Here is a 14,089-nt window from a genome sequence, read left to right as displayed (position 1 = left end):
CCTCCTTGACCTGGGTTGTAACTTTAAAGTTAACTGCAGGCCAAAGTTATTCCTGATTACTCTCTGTAGTAAGGAAGTTAGGACAGAAAATTCGCTTGCTAGAACAAACTGCTGATTGTGGTCCTCAAGGGTAGGTTTCTGGTCTTTTGAACTTATTTCTGACATCAGTCTTTTCTTAAAAGTTGATCTGGATCCCTGAGTCACTTGGGGCTGGGGGACCACAGCCTAAATACTACCACCCTTCTTTATCCTTTCTCCCAAAACAAAGGAATAAATGAAAGAAAGAAAAGAAACTTTTAAAGCAGCAGTTTCTGCCTAATCCCGCCCAAGGGTTCACTCTGCTAACACAGCTGTGGTTGTTGGTGGGCAGCCGGGAACGGTGGCTGAAACCTCCAGGGACTCATCCATTGATTCAAAAGGTCCCATGTGCAAGGTGCAAGGTGAGTCCATCAACCCTTCCAGGCCTCCCATCCCCTAGACTCGGCCACTCGCCCTCCCAGGTACCTGCCCCTCCAGGTGAATTTAAAGGCAACCCTCTGGTGGGGTGACTCTGAGTCACTCACCGAGGCAGGCCGGTAGCGATGCAGAACAGGTCCATAATATCACTGGAGTTGCAATACTTGCTAAAGACCACCTGCAAAACAGAAGCACACGGCTGTGAGGGGTGGGCAGGAGTAGGGCAGCTGGTTTCCATGGTGATGTCAGATTCCAGGGGGTTCTCTCTGTTCCCGACCTGCAGGTTAATTTTGCAAAGAAAAAACCAAAATCACCGTGGGCTCTGGAATGCTACATGCACATCTCATTGAGTTGACTTATAGAAGTTGAGAAAAACATGACTGTCTCGTTCGTTGCAGAGTTGTGAGAAACAGTGCTGTCACCCAGGTAAACACACTTGCGGGTGACATGCTGCCCTGTGCCCTGCTGGTGACGTATGATGTACCACCCATAACCTCAGCTTGATGATACCCCATCTTGTGGGGTGGGTGCGGGAAGCTCCAACGACCTCTGGGGCCATTATGTTAAAACACAATTTTAAGGTCATTAGCTTAAAAATAAAAGATTGCCTTTTAGGATTTGGGGACTGGGGCTGCAGGACTAAATCAGACAGGGAATCACAATAAGAAAGGGTGTGGTTGGAACTGTGTGTCCACACAGGGAACAAATTTCACAGAATGCAATTCTGCACCCCGCCTGGGTGTCCAGTCCCCGCTGGACAGGAGAGAAACACGTTCACACCTGCACCATTTGTCCGAGGGGTCTCGACTGTGAGTGTGGGCTCCAGAATCGCTCCCTGGGAGAGCGGACATCAAGTACAGCCCAGGGTTGTTCTCTAAGGCTGGACGGTGCATGGACAGTCCCCGCCAAGGTTCCTGTTTTCATCACAATAGCTGATTTCCTTCAGTGTTCTCCCTGGGAATGGCTGTAAGGCCCCTCTGCTCACCAGCAGGAGTGGGCAGAGCCACGCTGAACAGAGTGGGGATTTTTCAGTGCCCAGAGCGCCGTTTTTTTTCAGCCAGATCAGTCTGCATCTTTTTAAAATTGGAAACAGTGAAATAGAGCAAGCAGGTATTTTCCCCACAAGCGTGGCCGTTCCCTGACTGCCACAGCTCCTGTGCCATTGGCCTGGCAACGCTGAAACAAAGCCAGCATTCCGTCCAGGCTGCCCACTCCACCTCCCACCACAGGTGGTGTTTGCACTCCCCAGTGACAGGGCCATTGATGGGCACTGTCCCCCCGGTGGCTGCCGTTCTGGCTCAGTGCAGGTCCACCAGAACCCCCGCAGCAGCCTTGCATTGGCCTTGCAGGCTCCCGCCCCAGCACCCTGCCTCAGTTTCTAGGACTCAGGCCTGGTGGTGCTGCCTTTCTGTGCAGAAGCCTTTGCAGCCCTGTGCGTCCACGGGAGAAGGAAGGCCCACCTCCCTGCTGGGCACCTGAGGTTCTGCAGTGTGTCCCTTGAGCCCGTGTCCTTGCCAAGCTCTCAGCCCGCCTTCACTCTAGTCCATGGCACCCCTCCCCGCCCTCCTTGGTTCCGGGGTCCTGCTTCCCAGGGGCTCTCCTCCCCTCTCTTCCTCTCAGCCATCAGGACTCGGCACAGCTTCTCCACAGGGCCTCCCAGCTCCACTGCCAGCAGGGTCTCGCCTTCATCCACCACGTTCTCATGACAGCACACCTCCAGGGCCCCTGGCACAGGCTTTTGTTCATGCCTTGGCTTCTAGGGCTGCGCCTGTGCGGGGTGAGGTGTGGAGTCTGGCCATCCCACCACTGACATGGGGCCATTTCTGACTTTCCCGTTTTAACCTTTCTGAAGTTTATGTCCATCTGGTGCAGACTGAATTTGTGGGTTTTCTCCAGACCCCAGTAAAGGGCAGGGGTGGGCGGGGGTGGAGGGTAGCGCAGCTTTGTCTGTGAACATTCGATTTGCCTGCAGATTCCAGAAAGGGGCAAGGCGGCTTGCAGGTCATGACCAGACGCTGGTTAGGAGTGGAGCATGGCTCCAGGAAGTCACTGCTGAGCAGGCCCTCCCCAGGGAGGGAGGTGGGAAGACAGACTCAGAGCCTGGAGTATCCGGGGGACCTCGACAAGAAGTGAGTTTGCCCAACTTTATAAGCACCACTGATGAAATCTAGAGGAGAGAGTCTTTTGTGATGGTTTCCTAGCCTCAGGATAGCAAATAATAGAAGCTGTAAAACGTCCAATTATGAAGGCTTCCAGCAAAACACATCCAGGAGGGCCCACAGGGCACACTGCCATTCTCGCAGCCCCTTGTGACCGATTCAGCTTAACCCAGGGAGGGAGGCCAGCCTTCTCCTGTGTCCAGAACAGGCTTAGAAATTATTTGTGACATGAGGCTGGGGGGTGGGGGGCTGGAAGGAAATCAGGAATAAGCAGAAAAGACTGCATTAGGTGTCTTCCATTGCAATGAAAACTATGCTGTGTCCATCTGTAAATCCATTTCAGCATGCCTCTACTGTATAGAAATGCCCAGTTCTTTGATTTCTCTTTTGCACCAGTTGTGACATCTTACCAGTTTCCTCCTTCAGCTAAGACGTTAGGGTAAAATTCTTTGACGTGTGGCCACTTTACATGTGTGTCTGATCAGGCTTTCACCTTATTATTAATAGTTGAGAAGCCTTTAGTAGGGACAATACAGGTGAGAAGCTGGGGGTGGAACATCACATGAACCCTGACATCAGCATCACGTGAATCTAACATGGGACGTGAACGGACAGCCCAGCTCTTTGCCAGGTGCCAGGAGAAGCCACCGGCCTAGACGGGTTGTTCCTGGCATGAAAGCAGCCCGTGCCCCACAAATGCGTGGTTGGTGTGGGAAGATCCCCTAGACAGCCTGGCCAGGAGAGCACAAGGCTCTCTGTTCCCATGCTGAATCATTCTGCAAATCCTTTATCCTTGATCCAGAAATAAACATCAGTTAAAAAAAAAAGTGTTGGTGAAATGAAACTTATAAGTGAGATGTGGAGACAGCAAGATTAACAGAGAAATAAAGATTTTATATTGCCACCCGACTAGAGGCAGAACTGGCTGCCGTTCATCAGTAAGCACGATGGATCACCCCAACCTTTTCATGGGGTTTGACTGGCAGCTCCGCAAAATGAACACAAGACAAGAGAAACAAATGAGAACCCAGAGGCCTTTTGTCTGCAGAACGCTGATCGTTCCTTGTATTCAGCTGGGACCTGTGAAGGTTACAGGGAACACTGGTGCTGGAACCTACTGGTTGCCTGCAGAGTCAGGAAACGGACGCTCAGGGAGCACCAATCACCTGCCGAGCCCCGCTCCAAAGGGCCCCCACGGGAAGCAGCACACAGAGGTGGACAAGGCTCCCCTGGGCCCAGCCGGCAAGTGATCAGGGAGTCAGGACCACAGCCCAGGACTCCCTTTGTCCAATGCACATGTGTGACCCAAACACAGGCTCTGTGTGTGTGTGTGTGTTTAGTTGCTCAGTCATATCTGACTCTTTGTGACCCCATAGACTGTAGTCCAACCAGGCTCCTCTGTCCATGGGATTCTCCAGGCAAGAATCCTGGAGTGGGTTGCCATTTCCTCCTCCAGGGGATCTTTCCGACTTTACTAAGCAATTCGGAGCTGGTGGCAATTGGGGTGAGTCCCAGGGTCCCGGGACCCAGGCTGACCACACCGGCCACCTGTGAGATCACTGCAGGAAGAAGGGGCAGGGGGGCCAGATCACAGGGGGTGGGGGAGGGGCAGGAAAGCCCAGCGATTTGAGTTGGCACCAGCACGGTTCTGTTTCTTGGTACCAACAGCACCTCCACCAACACACTTAGAAGCCAGGGCTGGCAATTGTGTGACAGATGGTTAGAGCGCTGCCAACCTGTGTCCAGGTGGCCTCAGGGTTAAAGAGACAGGACGGCAGTTTCTAAAGGCTTGGGGGTGACTTCTTGTTCATTCTGAGTCTGGAGGTCTCCTCCAGGGACGGGATCCTATTGTGTTTTCCTCTCTCTCCCCTGGGAGACCCCCTTCAGAGGTTCATGGAGGGAAGGATGCAGAAAGCGGCCCCCGAGTTCCCATGTTCCAGCCACACACTGCTGTCCATGTGTCGAAAAGCAGGTGGACAGATGGTGTCCAAGCCCCTAGGCAGCTTAGATAATCGAGTTTCTGGTTTCGAGGTTAGGAGGATGGAGATTTGATCATTGCCCAGCGGGGCTCCTGGTGGGCACTCTGTGGGCTTCCTGCAAACGAGCCAGAAGGGAGGGGTTCCAACCAGGACTTCTTGCCGGGAAACACGGCTGTGGGTTTCAGCACTGTACGGAACACTGTAAGGAGAGGGGACCCGCGTGAAGACAGAGTGGCCGAGACGATCCGGAGTGGAAACTGATTCTGATGGGCTGGGCGGGAACCAGGATGCAGGTCACCCAGCAATGGGGAGAGGTGGGGCTCTAGGCTTCAGAGGGAGCTGCACAGGCCCTGAGGTTCACCCACAGATGGGGGCAGCCCCACCCACGAGTGCTGGACCTGTTCCAACAGGGAGGGTCTTCCACCTCCTGAGAGGGCCTTGCGTCCACTTCCCCACCTTGGCTCATGGACGCTTCCAGGGGTCCCCTGAGTCTGCCTCTCCATTCAGGCTGTGATCTGGCTCACCTGCCGTGTTTGCGTGTGTGTGTGTGTGTGTGTGTGTGTGTGTGTGAATCTGAAAGGTGCAGAATTAAGCCCAAAGTGTCCTATTTTCCAGGCTTCCCTGGTGGCTCAGTGGTAAAGAATCTGCCTGTCAATGTAGGAGACACAGGAGACATGGGTTCGATCCCTGGATCAGGAAGATCTCTCAGAGAAGGGAATGGCAACCCACTCCAGTATTCTTGCCTGGAGAATCCTATGAACAGAAGAACCTGCTGGGCTACAGTCCATGGGGCCACAAAGAGTCAGATGTGACTAAGCGACTAAGCAGCAGCAGCAGCAGCAGTCCTATTTTCCAGTTTGGAGTGGCTGGTGCAGTGAGATACCTCTGGTGACCAGCCCATCAGTTCAGCAATGGACTCTGCTGTGGGGAAACTGCCTGGACTGTGACACAGGGTTTTATGCAGCTCAGGCTCGGTCCCCTGGGTCTCTGACTCCACTCTCTGCCCCTGTCTGTGCATCTGTGACTGTGGTACATGGCCGGCCAGCCCCATGACAGTCACGGCTGCTATGAAAAGATGCTGTGTTCCATCTTTGCCAGTGTCAGCTCTGATTTTTGCAGTATGCACTTGAGGGTTATGGCCCTGATACACACAACTTGAAATCCACATGTGAATTCACACAGGTGAACTTCTTAAAAGAAAGTTCCCAAAATGCTGGTATTAATGTCCATTATCTGCTCTCCTCTGTCTTTTTGCTTCCCCCTCTTTAAGGTGGCGGATGGAGGAGCCCAGGGCTGGCTCCAGCAGTCCAGGCACAGAACGGGCCTGGCAGCAGTGGGTGGGGGGAGGGCCACCCTGGCTGGGGCGTTCAAACACATGAAAGATCGGGTGTAGTAGCACCCTTCCATTTGGGCTCCACAGGTGAAAATGACTTGTCATGGTCCCTGCCCCATTTACTCTGGCCATTTCAGCATCTACTCAGCCCCAATGTGGCTGCCGAGGACACTATTTCCCTTCTGAGTAACTGGGAGCCCACACGGGAGGTGCAGTGGTTAAGAGAGCAGAGCAATCTAGAAAGCTGAGCGACAAAGACCACCTCTAAGCACCCCAGGGGCTGGGATGATTGCCCTTCCACATCTTGGTGCCCTGAGCTCGGTTTCCCAACTCTGTCCGAGGCACTTCTTGCAGAGGCTGAGAACATTTCTTGCTGGGTTTGTCAAACTCTGGTTTGGGTTGGCTTAAAGTCAGTGACCACTGGAAGCTGTGGGTTTCTCACTCGACATTTGTGGCTCCATGCTGTGAAATGCTCCCAGTCCTGGACAAATGAGATAACCAAGTGGCAATTTGGGTTTGGGCTGAGTTTTGCAGTCTGGGAAAGCCAAAACCCACCGTGATCACAAAGGAGAAGTTCAGTGTGTGGATGTGGGGCAGGGACCAGGCACCAGGCAGGACGAGGGCTGGTTGGAGGCCTCTCGAGAGAGTAGTGCATCCCTGGGAATTCTCTCTGCGAGGCCAGCTACAGTTTTTTTCTTGAGAGAGACATCTCACAGGGCTCATAAACCAGGATGGCATTACTTCCCCTTCAAAGTCATTAAACATTATCTGTGTCAGGTAAGTTGTGCTTTTGGGGTTGGTTGTAAAACATGCAATTACGTTCATTGTCTTGCTGTGACGCTCACGCTGAATGTGAAATTTTTTATTGACTGCCTTAGCAACAAATTTCACAGAGCATCTCTGAACTTGGAGTAACGAATCTTGAGCAAAATCTTCCTCATTATAATTCTTGTGCAGTTTTTTTCCCCCTGAAGTGATTTTAAACGGCTACAGCTGAAGAAGAGAGTGGTTGGGGTGGGGAGGTCTGCAGACACCAGGATGTGAGGTCCTGAAGGAGGCAGGGGAGAAAGGCAGGTTGTCCTTCCCGAGGGCACATGGTGAGCTCTGCTGCTCCAGGCGGTTCCCAGCTCTGCTTCCTCCTCTGTTGATTGGACCTGGAGGTTCTTTCGGCGACGTTCACTCTGGCCCCCTCTTTGCTCCATCCACGTGGACTATGGATCTCAGCCCCCAGCATCTTAAATCTAACACTTCACCACAGCTGTATTTACTCTTGTAACTTAATGATGATGAATTATGCATGTCCCACTGACATCAGAAATCACCACCCAACCAAACGAGGGTACTGACTTCTAAAAATAGCCACACTGGCCTCCAAGAAATGGAAGGAAAATCGTCATACTGGCAAGAACGACAAAGAGACAGAGAGCCCAAATCTGGAAGCAACCCAGATGCCCTTCAACGGGTGAATGTTAAACAGACTGTGGTCCATCTGCACTGGGGATGAATTATTGATCTACACAGCTGAGATGGCTCCCAATGGATGTATGCTGTATGAATAAAAGTTAACCCCCAAAGCTTACATACTGGATGGCACCACTCATATGACATTTCTGCTATGACAAAGTTATAGAGAACAGACAGCGTTGGGGTGGGGTAGGGGTGGGGGTGGAGAAAGGAGGTGGGTGTGGTCATGAAAGGGCTGGACTGTCTTCTGCCATGACTGTGTTGGAGGATACCAGACTCTACGCATGTGATTAAATTGCACAGCTCCATACACACCCTCAAATGAGCACAAGAAAATGAGGAAGTCTGAATAAGGCGGAAGACTGTCCCACTGTAATATCCTGGCCGTGACCCCAGACTGTAACTTTGCAGGACGTCACACTGGGGGCAACGGGGTGAAGGGCACACAGATCCCTCCGTAGTATTGCTTACAACTACACGCTAATCTCCATGTTTCCCCAAGGACTTATTTGAAAAAAGTGAAGACACCAGCTCTGGCTGGGGGTGGAGACAGGGACACCCTCTGAGGAATATGTGCCCAGGTAGCCCTGCTGGGAAGAATTGTGGCCACATGTGTGCCCTCTGACCCAGAATCCTGTTTCCAGAAACAGATTTTAATCTAAATTTTAATTTTAATCTAAAACTAAAACTAACAGCAAACTTTAATAATAATAAGAGCATTTATGGGGACGTCTTGGTGGTCTAGTAGTTAAGACTCCACACTTCTGATGCTGGGGCCACGGGTTCGATCCCTGGTCAGGGAACTAAGATCCCACATGCTGTGCTGTGCGGCCAAAAAAAACCCCCACAACATTTATGAAGTGCTAAACAGTGTTCTAGTCACTTCCCAGGCTTGGGTCCAAACCACTGCCCTGCACAGGCCCTTCGCAAGCAAAGAGCTAGTGGAGGTGTTCCTTTTGTGTTCATTACTGCTGAGAAATGGAATTAAGCTAAACATCTCAAAACAACAAAACGATTGCATCTTAAGTAAGTCTCTATGATGGAACATTATCCAGGCATTAAAATCATGATTTTGAACACTGCTGCTTCTGTCATCGGAGAAGGCAATGGCACCCCACTCCAGTACTCTTGCCTGGAAAATCCCATGGACGGAGGAGCCTGGTAGGCTGCAGTCCATGGGGTCGCTAAGAGTCGGACTCGACTGAGCGACTTCACTTTCACTTTTCACTTTCAAGTATTGGAGAAGGAAATGGCATCCCACTCCAGTGTTCTTGCCTGGAGAATCCCAGGGACGGCAGAGCCTGGTGGGCTGCCGTCTATGGGGTCGCACAGAGTCGGACCCGACTGAAGCGACTTAGCAGCAGCAGCAGCTTCTGTCATGCTGAGTGACAATGATCAAAAGAAAAACATATGTTAAAGAAGATGATCCTGTCTCTCTCCATCTTGCTGAAAACACCAGCAGGAGAGGTCCTGAAATTAGCCTGTTGAGCTAATGGGTTCTTTTCTTTTCTTTTTTATACTGCTCTGTAGTTTTCAAATATTCTACAATGAATACGTGGGGCTTTTGTAACCAAAAGTGATCTATATCTAGAAGCTGATGTTAATAATCGATAACAGAACCGGCTTATGAATATTCCCTCCTAACAGCAGGCTGCGCTGGATTTACATAAGAATCTTGGGAGAGGGAAAAAAAGGTCTTTACCATTTTTAGTTGGAAAGAATACTCTTTGGCTTTAAGCCAAGAGGATGAGAAAATTAAATGACAGTTAGCCAGAGGACAAAATTCAGAATTTAAATAGCATTTGGCGAGGAATGGGGGGAGCTGCTGTGTGAGCCGGAAGCACCGGAGAAAACCAGGAGGGAGGGAGAGGAAGGGACCCTGTGGGTGAGGGGACAGGGTGGGGAGGATGAGGCCGGGCGCCTCCCGGGATGGACAAGGAAGCAGGTCCCAGGGTTCTGTGCCAGCTGCAGGGACGCAGGCTGAGATGGGGCTGGAGGGACTGGCCATGGCCCCTGAGGGACCCGAGGCCATGCAGACAGAAGGGGCTGCAGAGAAGGTGGTCCCCACCACTGGTTCCAGTTAAGACTCACTGCCCACACATCGGGACTTCCTGGTGAAGAATTTCTACAGCATCAGACCCTAACCTAATGCCCGTCACACCCATGCATCTTCAAGACCTCACCCAAGTGAGGTTTTCGGTGACCAGGATGGGTGTAGGTAGAGTACTCCTAGGGGGCTGCAGGGAGCCTGGGCGGGTCCCCCAGGGGTCCAGACCAGCAGGTGGGGCAAGACCATCTCCAGGGTAGCTATGCCCCAAATTTGGGAAGGGGGTCTGATTGACTAGCACTGCTCTGGAGTGAGGGCAGGTGGCGTTGGTCTGCCAGCACTGCGTCCAGGTTTCCTTCCTTTAAGTAGGTTTATGTAAACTCCTTTAGACACTAATTATAAAGCAACTGTGTGTGTGTGTGAACTGTGAACTTCCAGATGTTCAGGCTGGATTTAGAAAAGGCAGAGGAAAACAGAGATCAAATTGCCAACATCCACTGGATCATCAAAAAAGCAAGGGAGTTCCAGAAAAACATCTACTTTTGCCTTATTGACTACGCCAAAGCCTTTGACTGTGTGGATCACAACAAACTGGAAAATTCTTCAAGAGATGGGAATAACAGACCACCTGACCTGCCTCCTGAGAAATCTGTATGCGGGTCAAGAAGCAACAGTTAGAACTGGACATGGAACAACAGACTGGCTCCAAATCGGGAAAGGAGTATGTCAAGGCTGTATACTGTCACCCTGCTTATTTAACACATACAGAGTGAGTGAAAGTGAAAGTTGCTCAGTCATGTCCGACTCTTTGCGACCCCATGGACTGTATAGTTCATGGAATTCTCCAGGCCAGAATACTGGAGTGGGTAGCCTTTCCCTTCTCCAGGGAATCTTCCCAACCCAGGGATCAAACCCACGTCTCCAGCATTGCAGGTGGATTCTTTCCCAGCTGAGCCACCAGGGAAGCCCTATATGCAGACTACATCATGTGAAATGCCGGGTTGGATGAAGCACAAGCTGGAATCAAGATTGCCAGGAGAAATATCAATAACATCAGATATGCAGATGACACCACCCTTATGATAGAAAGCAAAGAAGAACTACAGAGCCTCTTGATGAAAGTGTAAGAGGTGAGTGAAAAAGTTGGCTTAAAATTCAACATTCAGAAAACTAAGATCATGGCATCTGGTCCCATCACTTCATGGCAAATAGATGGGGAAACAATGGAAACAGTGACAGACTATTATTTTGGGCTCCAATATTACTGCAGGTGGTGACTGCAGCCACGAAATTAAAAGACACTTGCTCCTTGGAAGAAAAGCTATGACCAACCTAGACAGTATATTAACAAGCAGAGACATTACTTTACCAACAAGGTCTGTCTAGTCAAAGCTATGGTTTTTCCAGTAGTCACATATGGATGTGAGAGTTGGATCATAAAGAAAGCTGAACACTGAAGAATTGATGCTTTTGAACTGTGGTGTTGGAGAAGACTCTTGAGAGTCCCTTGAACTGCAAGGAGACCAACCAGTCAATCCTAAAGGAAATCAGTCCTGAATACTCACTGGAAGGACTGATGCTGAAGCTGAAACTCCAATACTTTGGCCACCTGATGTGAAGAACCGACTCATTGGAAAAGACCCTGATGCTGGGATAGATTGAAGGCGGGAGGAGAAGGGGACGACAGAGGAGGAGATGGTTGGATGACATCACCGACTCAATGGACATGAGTTTGAACAAGCTCCTGGAGTTGGTGATGGACAGGGAAGCCTGGCACGCTGCAGTCCATGGGGTTGCAAAGAGTTAAGACACGACTGAGCGACTGAACTGAAGTGTGTGTGTGTGTGTGTGTGTGTGTGTGTGTGTGTGTGTGTGTGTGTGTGTGTGTGTGTATTAGTTGCTCAGTCGTGTTCAGCTCTTTGCAATCTCATGGATGTAGCCCACATCCTCCTCTGTCCATGGGATTTTGCAGGCAAGAATACTGGAATGGGTTGCCATTCCCTTCTCCAGTGGATCTTCCTGACCCAGGGACTGAACTCTGGTCTCCTGCATTGTGATGGATTCTTTACCATTTGAGCCATTAGGGAAGCCCCTCTAAAGCAAGTTACTCAGCCGTAATAACTTAAATACCCACACATCTGGGGAGGGAGATGTCATCCTGGGTGTCAGGTCCACACAGTCAGCACCCGTGAGGCTGCCCACAACCGCTGTCCTGAGACACTAGTGGCTCAGATCTACATGGCTCCTTGCCAGTGAGTTGTAGGGCCACTCTGCTGCGGTTTTCAGGCCTGCCCATGGCTACAGGATGGTCAGGCCAGGGCAGCCTTCTGGGGGTCAGTGAAATGAGCTGAAGCTCACTGGTACTGAGGCCAGTGTAAGCCTGCAGCTGCCAGCCTAAACTCCAATCACAAACTCAGTGCTCACACAAGAAACCTTTCTGTTCCCAGTAATTCTCCAGTGGGGGCTGTACATTTGAATTTACAGAATGCTGCTGCTGCTGCTGCTAAGTTGCTCCAGCCGTGTCCGACTCTGTGCGACCCCATAGCCCACCAGGCTCCCCCGCCCCTGGGAATCTCCAGGCAAGAACACTGGAGTGGGTTGCCATTTCCTTCTCCAATGCATGAAAGTGAAAAGTGAAAATGAAGTCACTCAGTCGTGTCTGACTCTTAGCGACCCCATGGACTGCAGCCTACCAGGCTCCTCCATCCATGGGATTTTTCCAGGCAAGAGTACTGGAGTGGGGTGCCATTGCCTTCTCCAGAATTTACAGAATAAATGAGTACTAATACAGTCGTTTAACTGTTGGTATAAGCTTTATATTGTAGGACTGTATGTAAAATTTTTGAGAGAAAAACAGTTCTGTTGCTAAAGGTATACAAATCACTGCACTGACTGTTGGCCCTCGGGGTAGAGGGGGCACGTGACAGCAAGGACAGTCAGTGAGTGACTGCCCTTAGCTGACTCCCTCTGACGAAGTGGGGCCTGGATTGGCTGCAGCCCCTGAGGTTCCTACAGTCTCACATCCCAGGATCACCCTGAGGTGGTGCCAGGGTCGTGCACTGCTCCAGTCATATGCAGAGCAAAGATGGATGGGGAGGAGTCAGAGAAGTGACTTCAGGCCCAGCTTCTCCTTTTCCAGCTTGACCCAGGGCAGGATTCTTAACCTTGAGGCTCTGACTCTTCCCCTGCAGAGTGAGCGTTGTCATACCAGGATGAAGGCTTTATCATGACATACAGAGGGCCCGGTACACAGTAAGTGTTCAGCTAAGTGGCAGCTGTGATTACAGGAGGGCCCCTTGAAATTCACGGATGTCCTCCACGGAGATGGAAAGGCACCCCCTTGACCATACCAAAGCCACTTTCACAAGCAAGAGGCACTGAGTACACACAGCCTTGACGTCAACACATCTGCATCTCTGGGTGGTTCATATGTCGGGACATCGATACCCAAGCATCCTCCTGTGTCAACAAGCTGAGGCCAAACTCTGCATCTGCTGGTTTTAGGTTACACCACTAACGATACCAATTCCACTACCAGCTCCACCATCACCACTATCACCTCTGGTATCACCACCATGACTGCCAGAACCATCACCACTACTACCTCCACTGTCACCACCACCATCCCTACCATGCCTACCATCATCCGTTACTCCATCAGCACCACCACCACCAACAACAACATCTAACGGGGCTGAGTCCACACTCCGGCCAAAACCTGAGCCAAGCATTTTACACCCTGTGACCCTGGGTCCTTGGAGGGACCTCCTAAGCTTGGAGTAGCATCATCCCCTCAGCTCTCAGATGAGAGCTCGGAAAGAGAGAGAGGACCTGGCCTTCCCAGGTCTATGTGGTCCTGGATACAAACTTGGCCCACCTGGCTCCAAGCCCAGAGATGTGTGCAGTGCTGAAATCAGACTTTAATGGTGGTCCTAACAGGAAGCAGAGGTGGTCACTTGGCCTCTTTTCTGCTGTCACTCCCCTTTAGCAGTGTCTATATTCTGTTTGCCTCGTTCTCAAATTACTGATATTTCTGATCACCTACTTGGAATGAATATTGATTTGGACCCCATGCTCGGAAGAAAATAAACCAATCCAAATTCCTTTCCTTTGTCTATCAGACCATGATTCATTTTTATAGCTTTTATAAACTATTAAGCTTTTATAGGGCTCTGTCTTCCCTCAAAGCAAACCAGAGTATCTCAGTCTGGCCCCAGTGCCCATGCTCCAGCTCCACGAGTTAGAACTCACCAGGCCAGCTGTCAGGAAAGCCGAACGCCAACTCAGTGGTGGTTTTGCTATCTTTGGGGGAATTAAAAGCTGAATTTCTATTGCTTTTTCAGCACCTGGGAATTATGAGTGTTTAATATATAAAACAAACAAGCTACAAAGAGACCAAGCTCCAAATCCCACATTTAACTTTTTTTTTTACTATCCCTCAAGAAATACACATTTTCACCAAAGGAAAGATTGTAGGCTATCTCCCCATCCATCCATGTATATCTGCAATTCCTCTGCAGTCCACCTCAAATTATAAATTACATACATAGAGGTGAATATAGTGTGCATTCCATCCTCCCCCTTGTTTCTAGAACATGTTACAATAATGTCACATTCAGAATGGATCACTGCTAACCACCAGGCAGGCAAT

At 50.6% G+C, this 14,089-nt stretch overlaps 1 protein-coding gene across 3 annotated transcripts in view; it reads right to left on the bottom strand.

Annotated features, from left to right (window-relative positions):
• The window catches only part of PDE9A (phosphodiesterase 9A), a 106,697-nt gene that overhangs the window by 75,376 nt on the left and 17,232 nt on the right, over positions 1 to 14,089 (bottom strand). For all 3 annotated transcript variants that reach the window (XM_081574233.1, XM_081574234.1, XM_081574235.1), the window contains exon 2: positions 564 to 634. In XM_081574233.1, the coding sequence (XP_081430359.1) occupies positions 564 to 634 (71 nt within the window). The remainder of the gene's footprint in view (positions 1 to 563; positions 635 to 14,089) is intronic.

This window comes from Giraffa tippelskirchi, chromosome 2 (assembly GCF_054371585.1).
Source record: "Giraffa tippelskirchi isolate mGirTip1 chromosome 2, T2T-mGirTip1v1.2.pri, whole genome shotgun sequence".
Taxonomy (NCBI): domain Eukaryota; kingdom Metazoa; phylum Chordata; class Mammalia; order Artiodactyla; family Giraffidae; genus Giraffa; species Giraffa tippelskirchi.
Note: the sequence above shows the minus strand (reverse complement) of the source record. Positions and strands in the feature narration are given on the sequence as shown.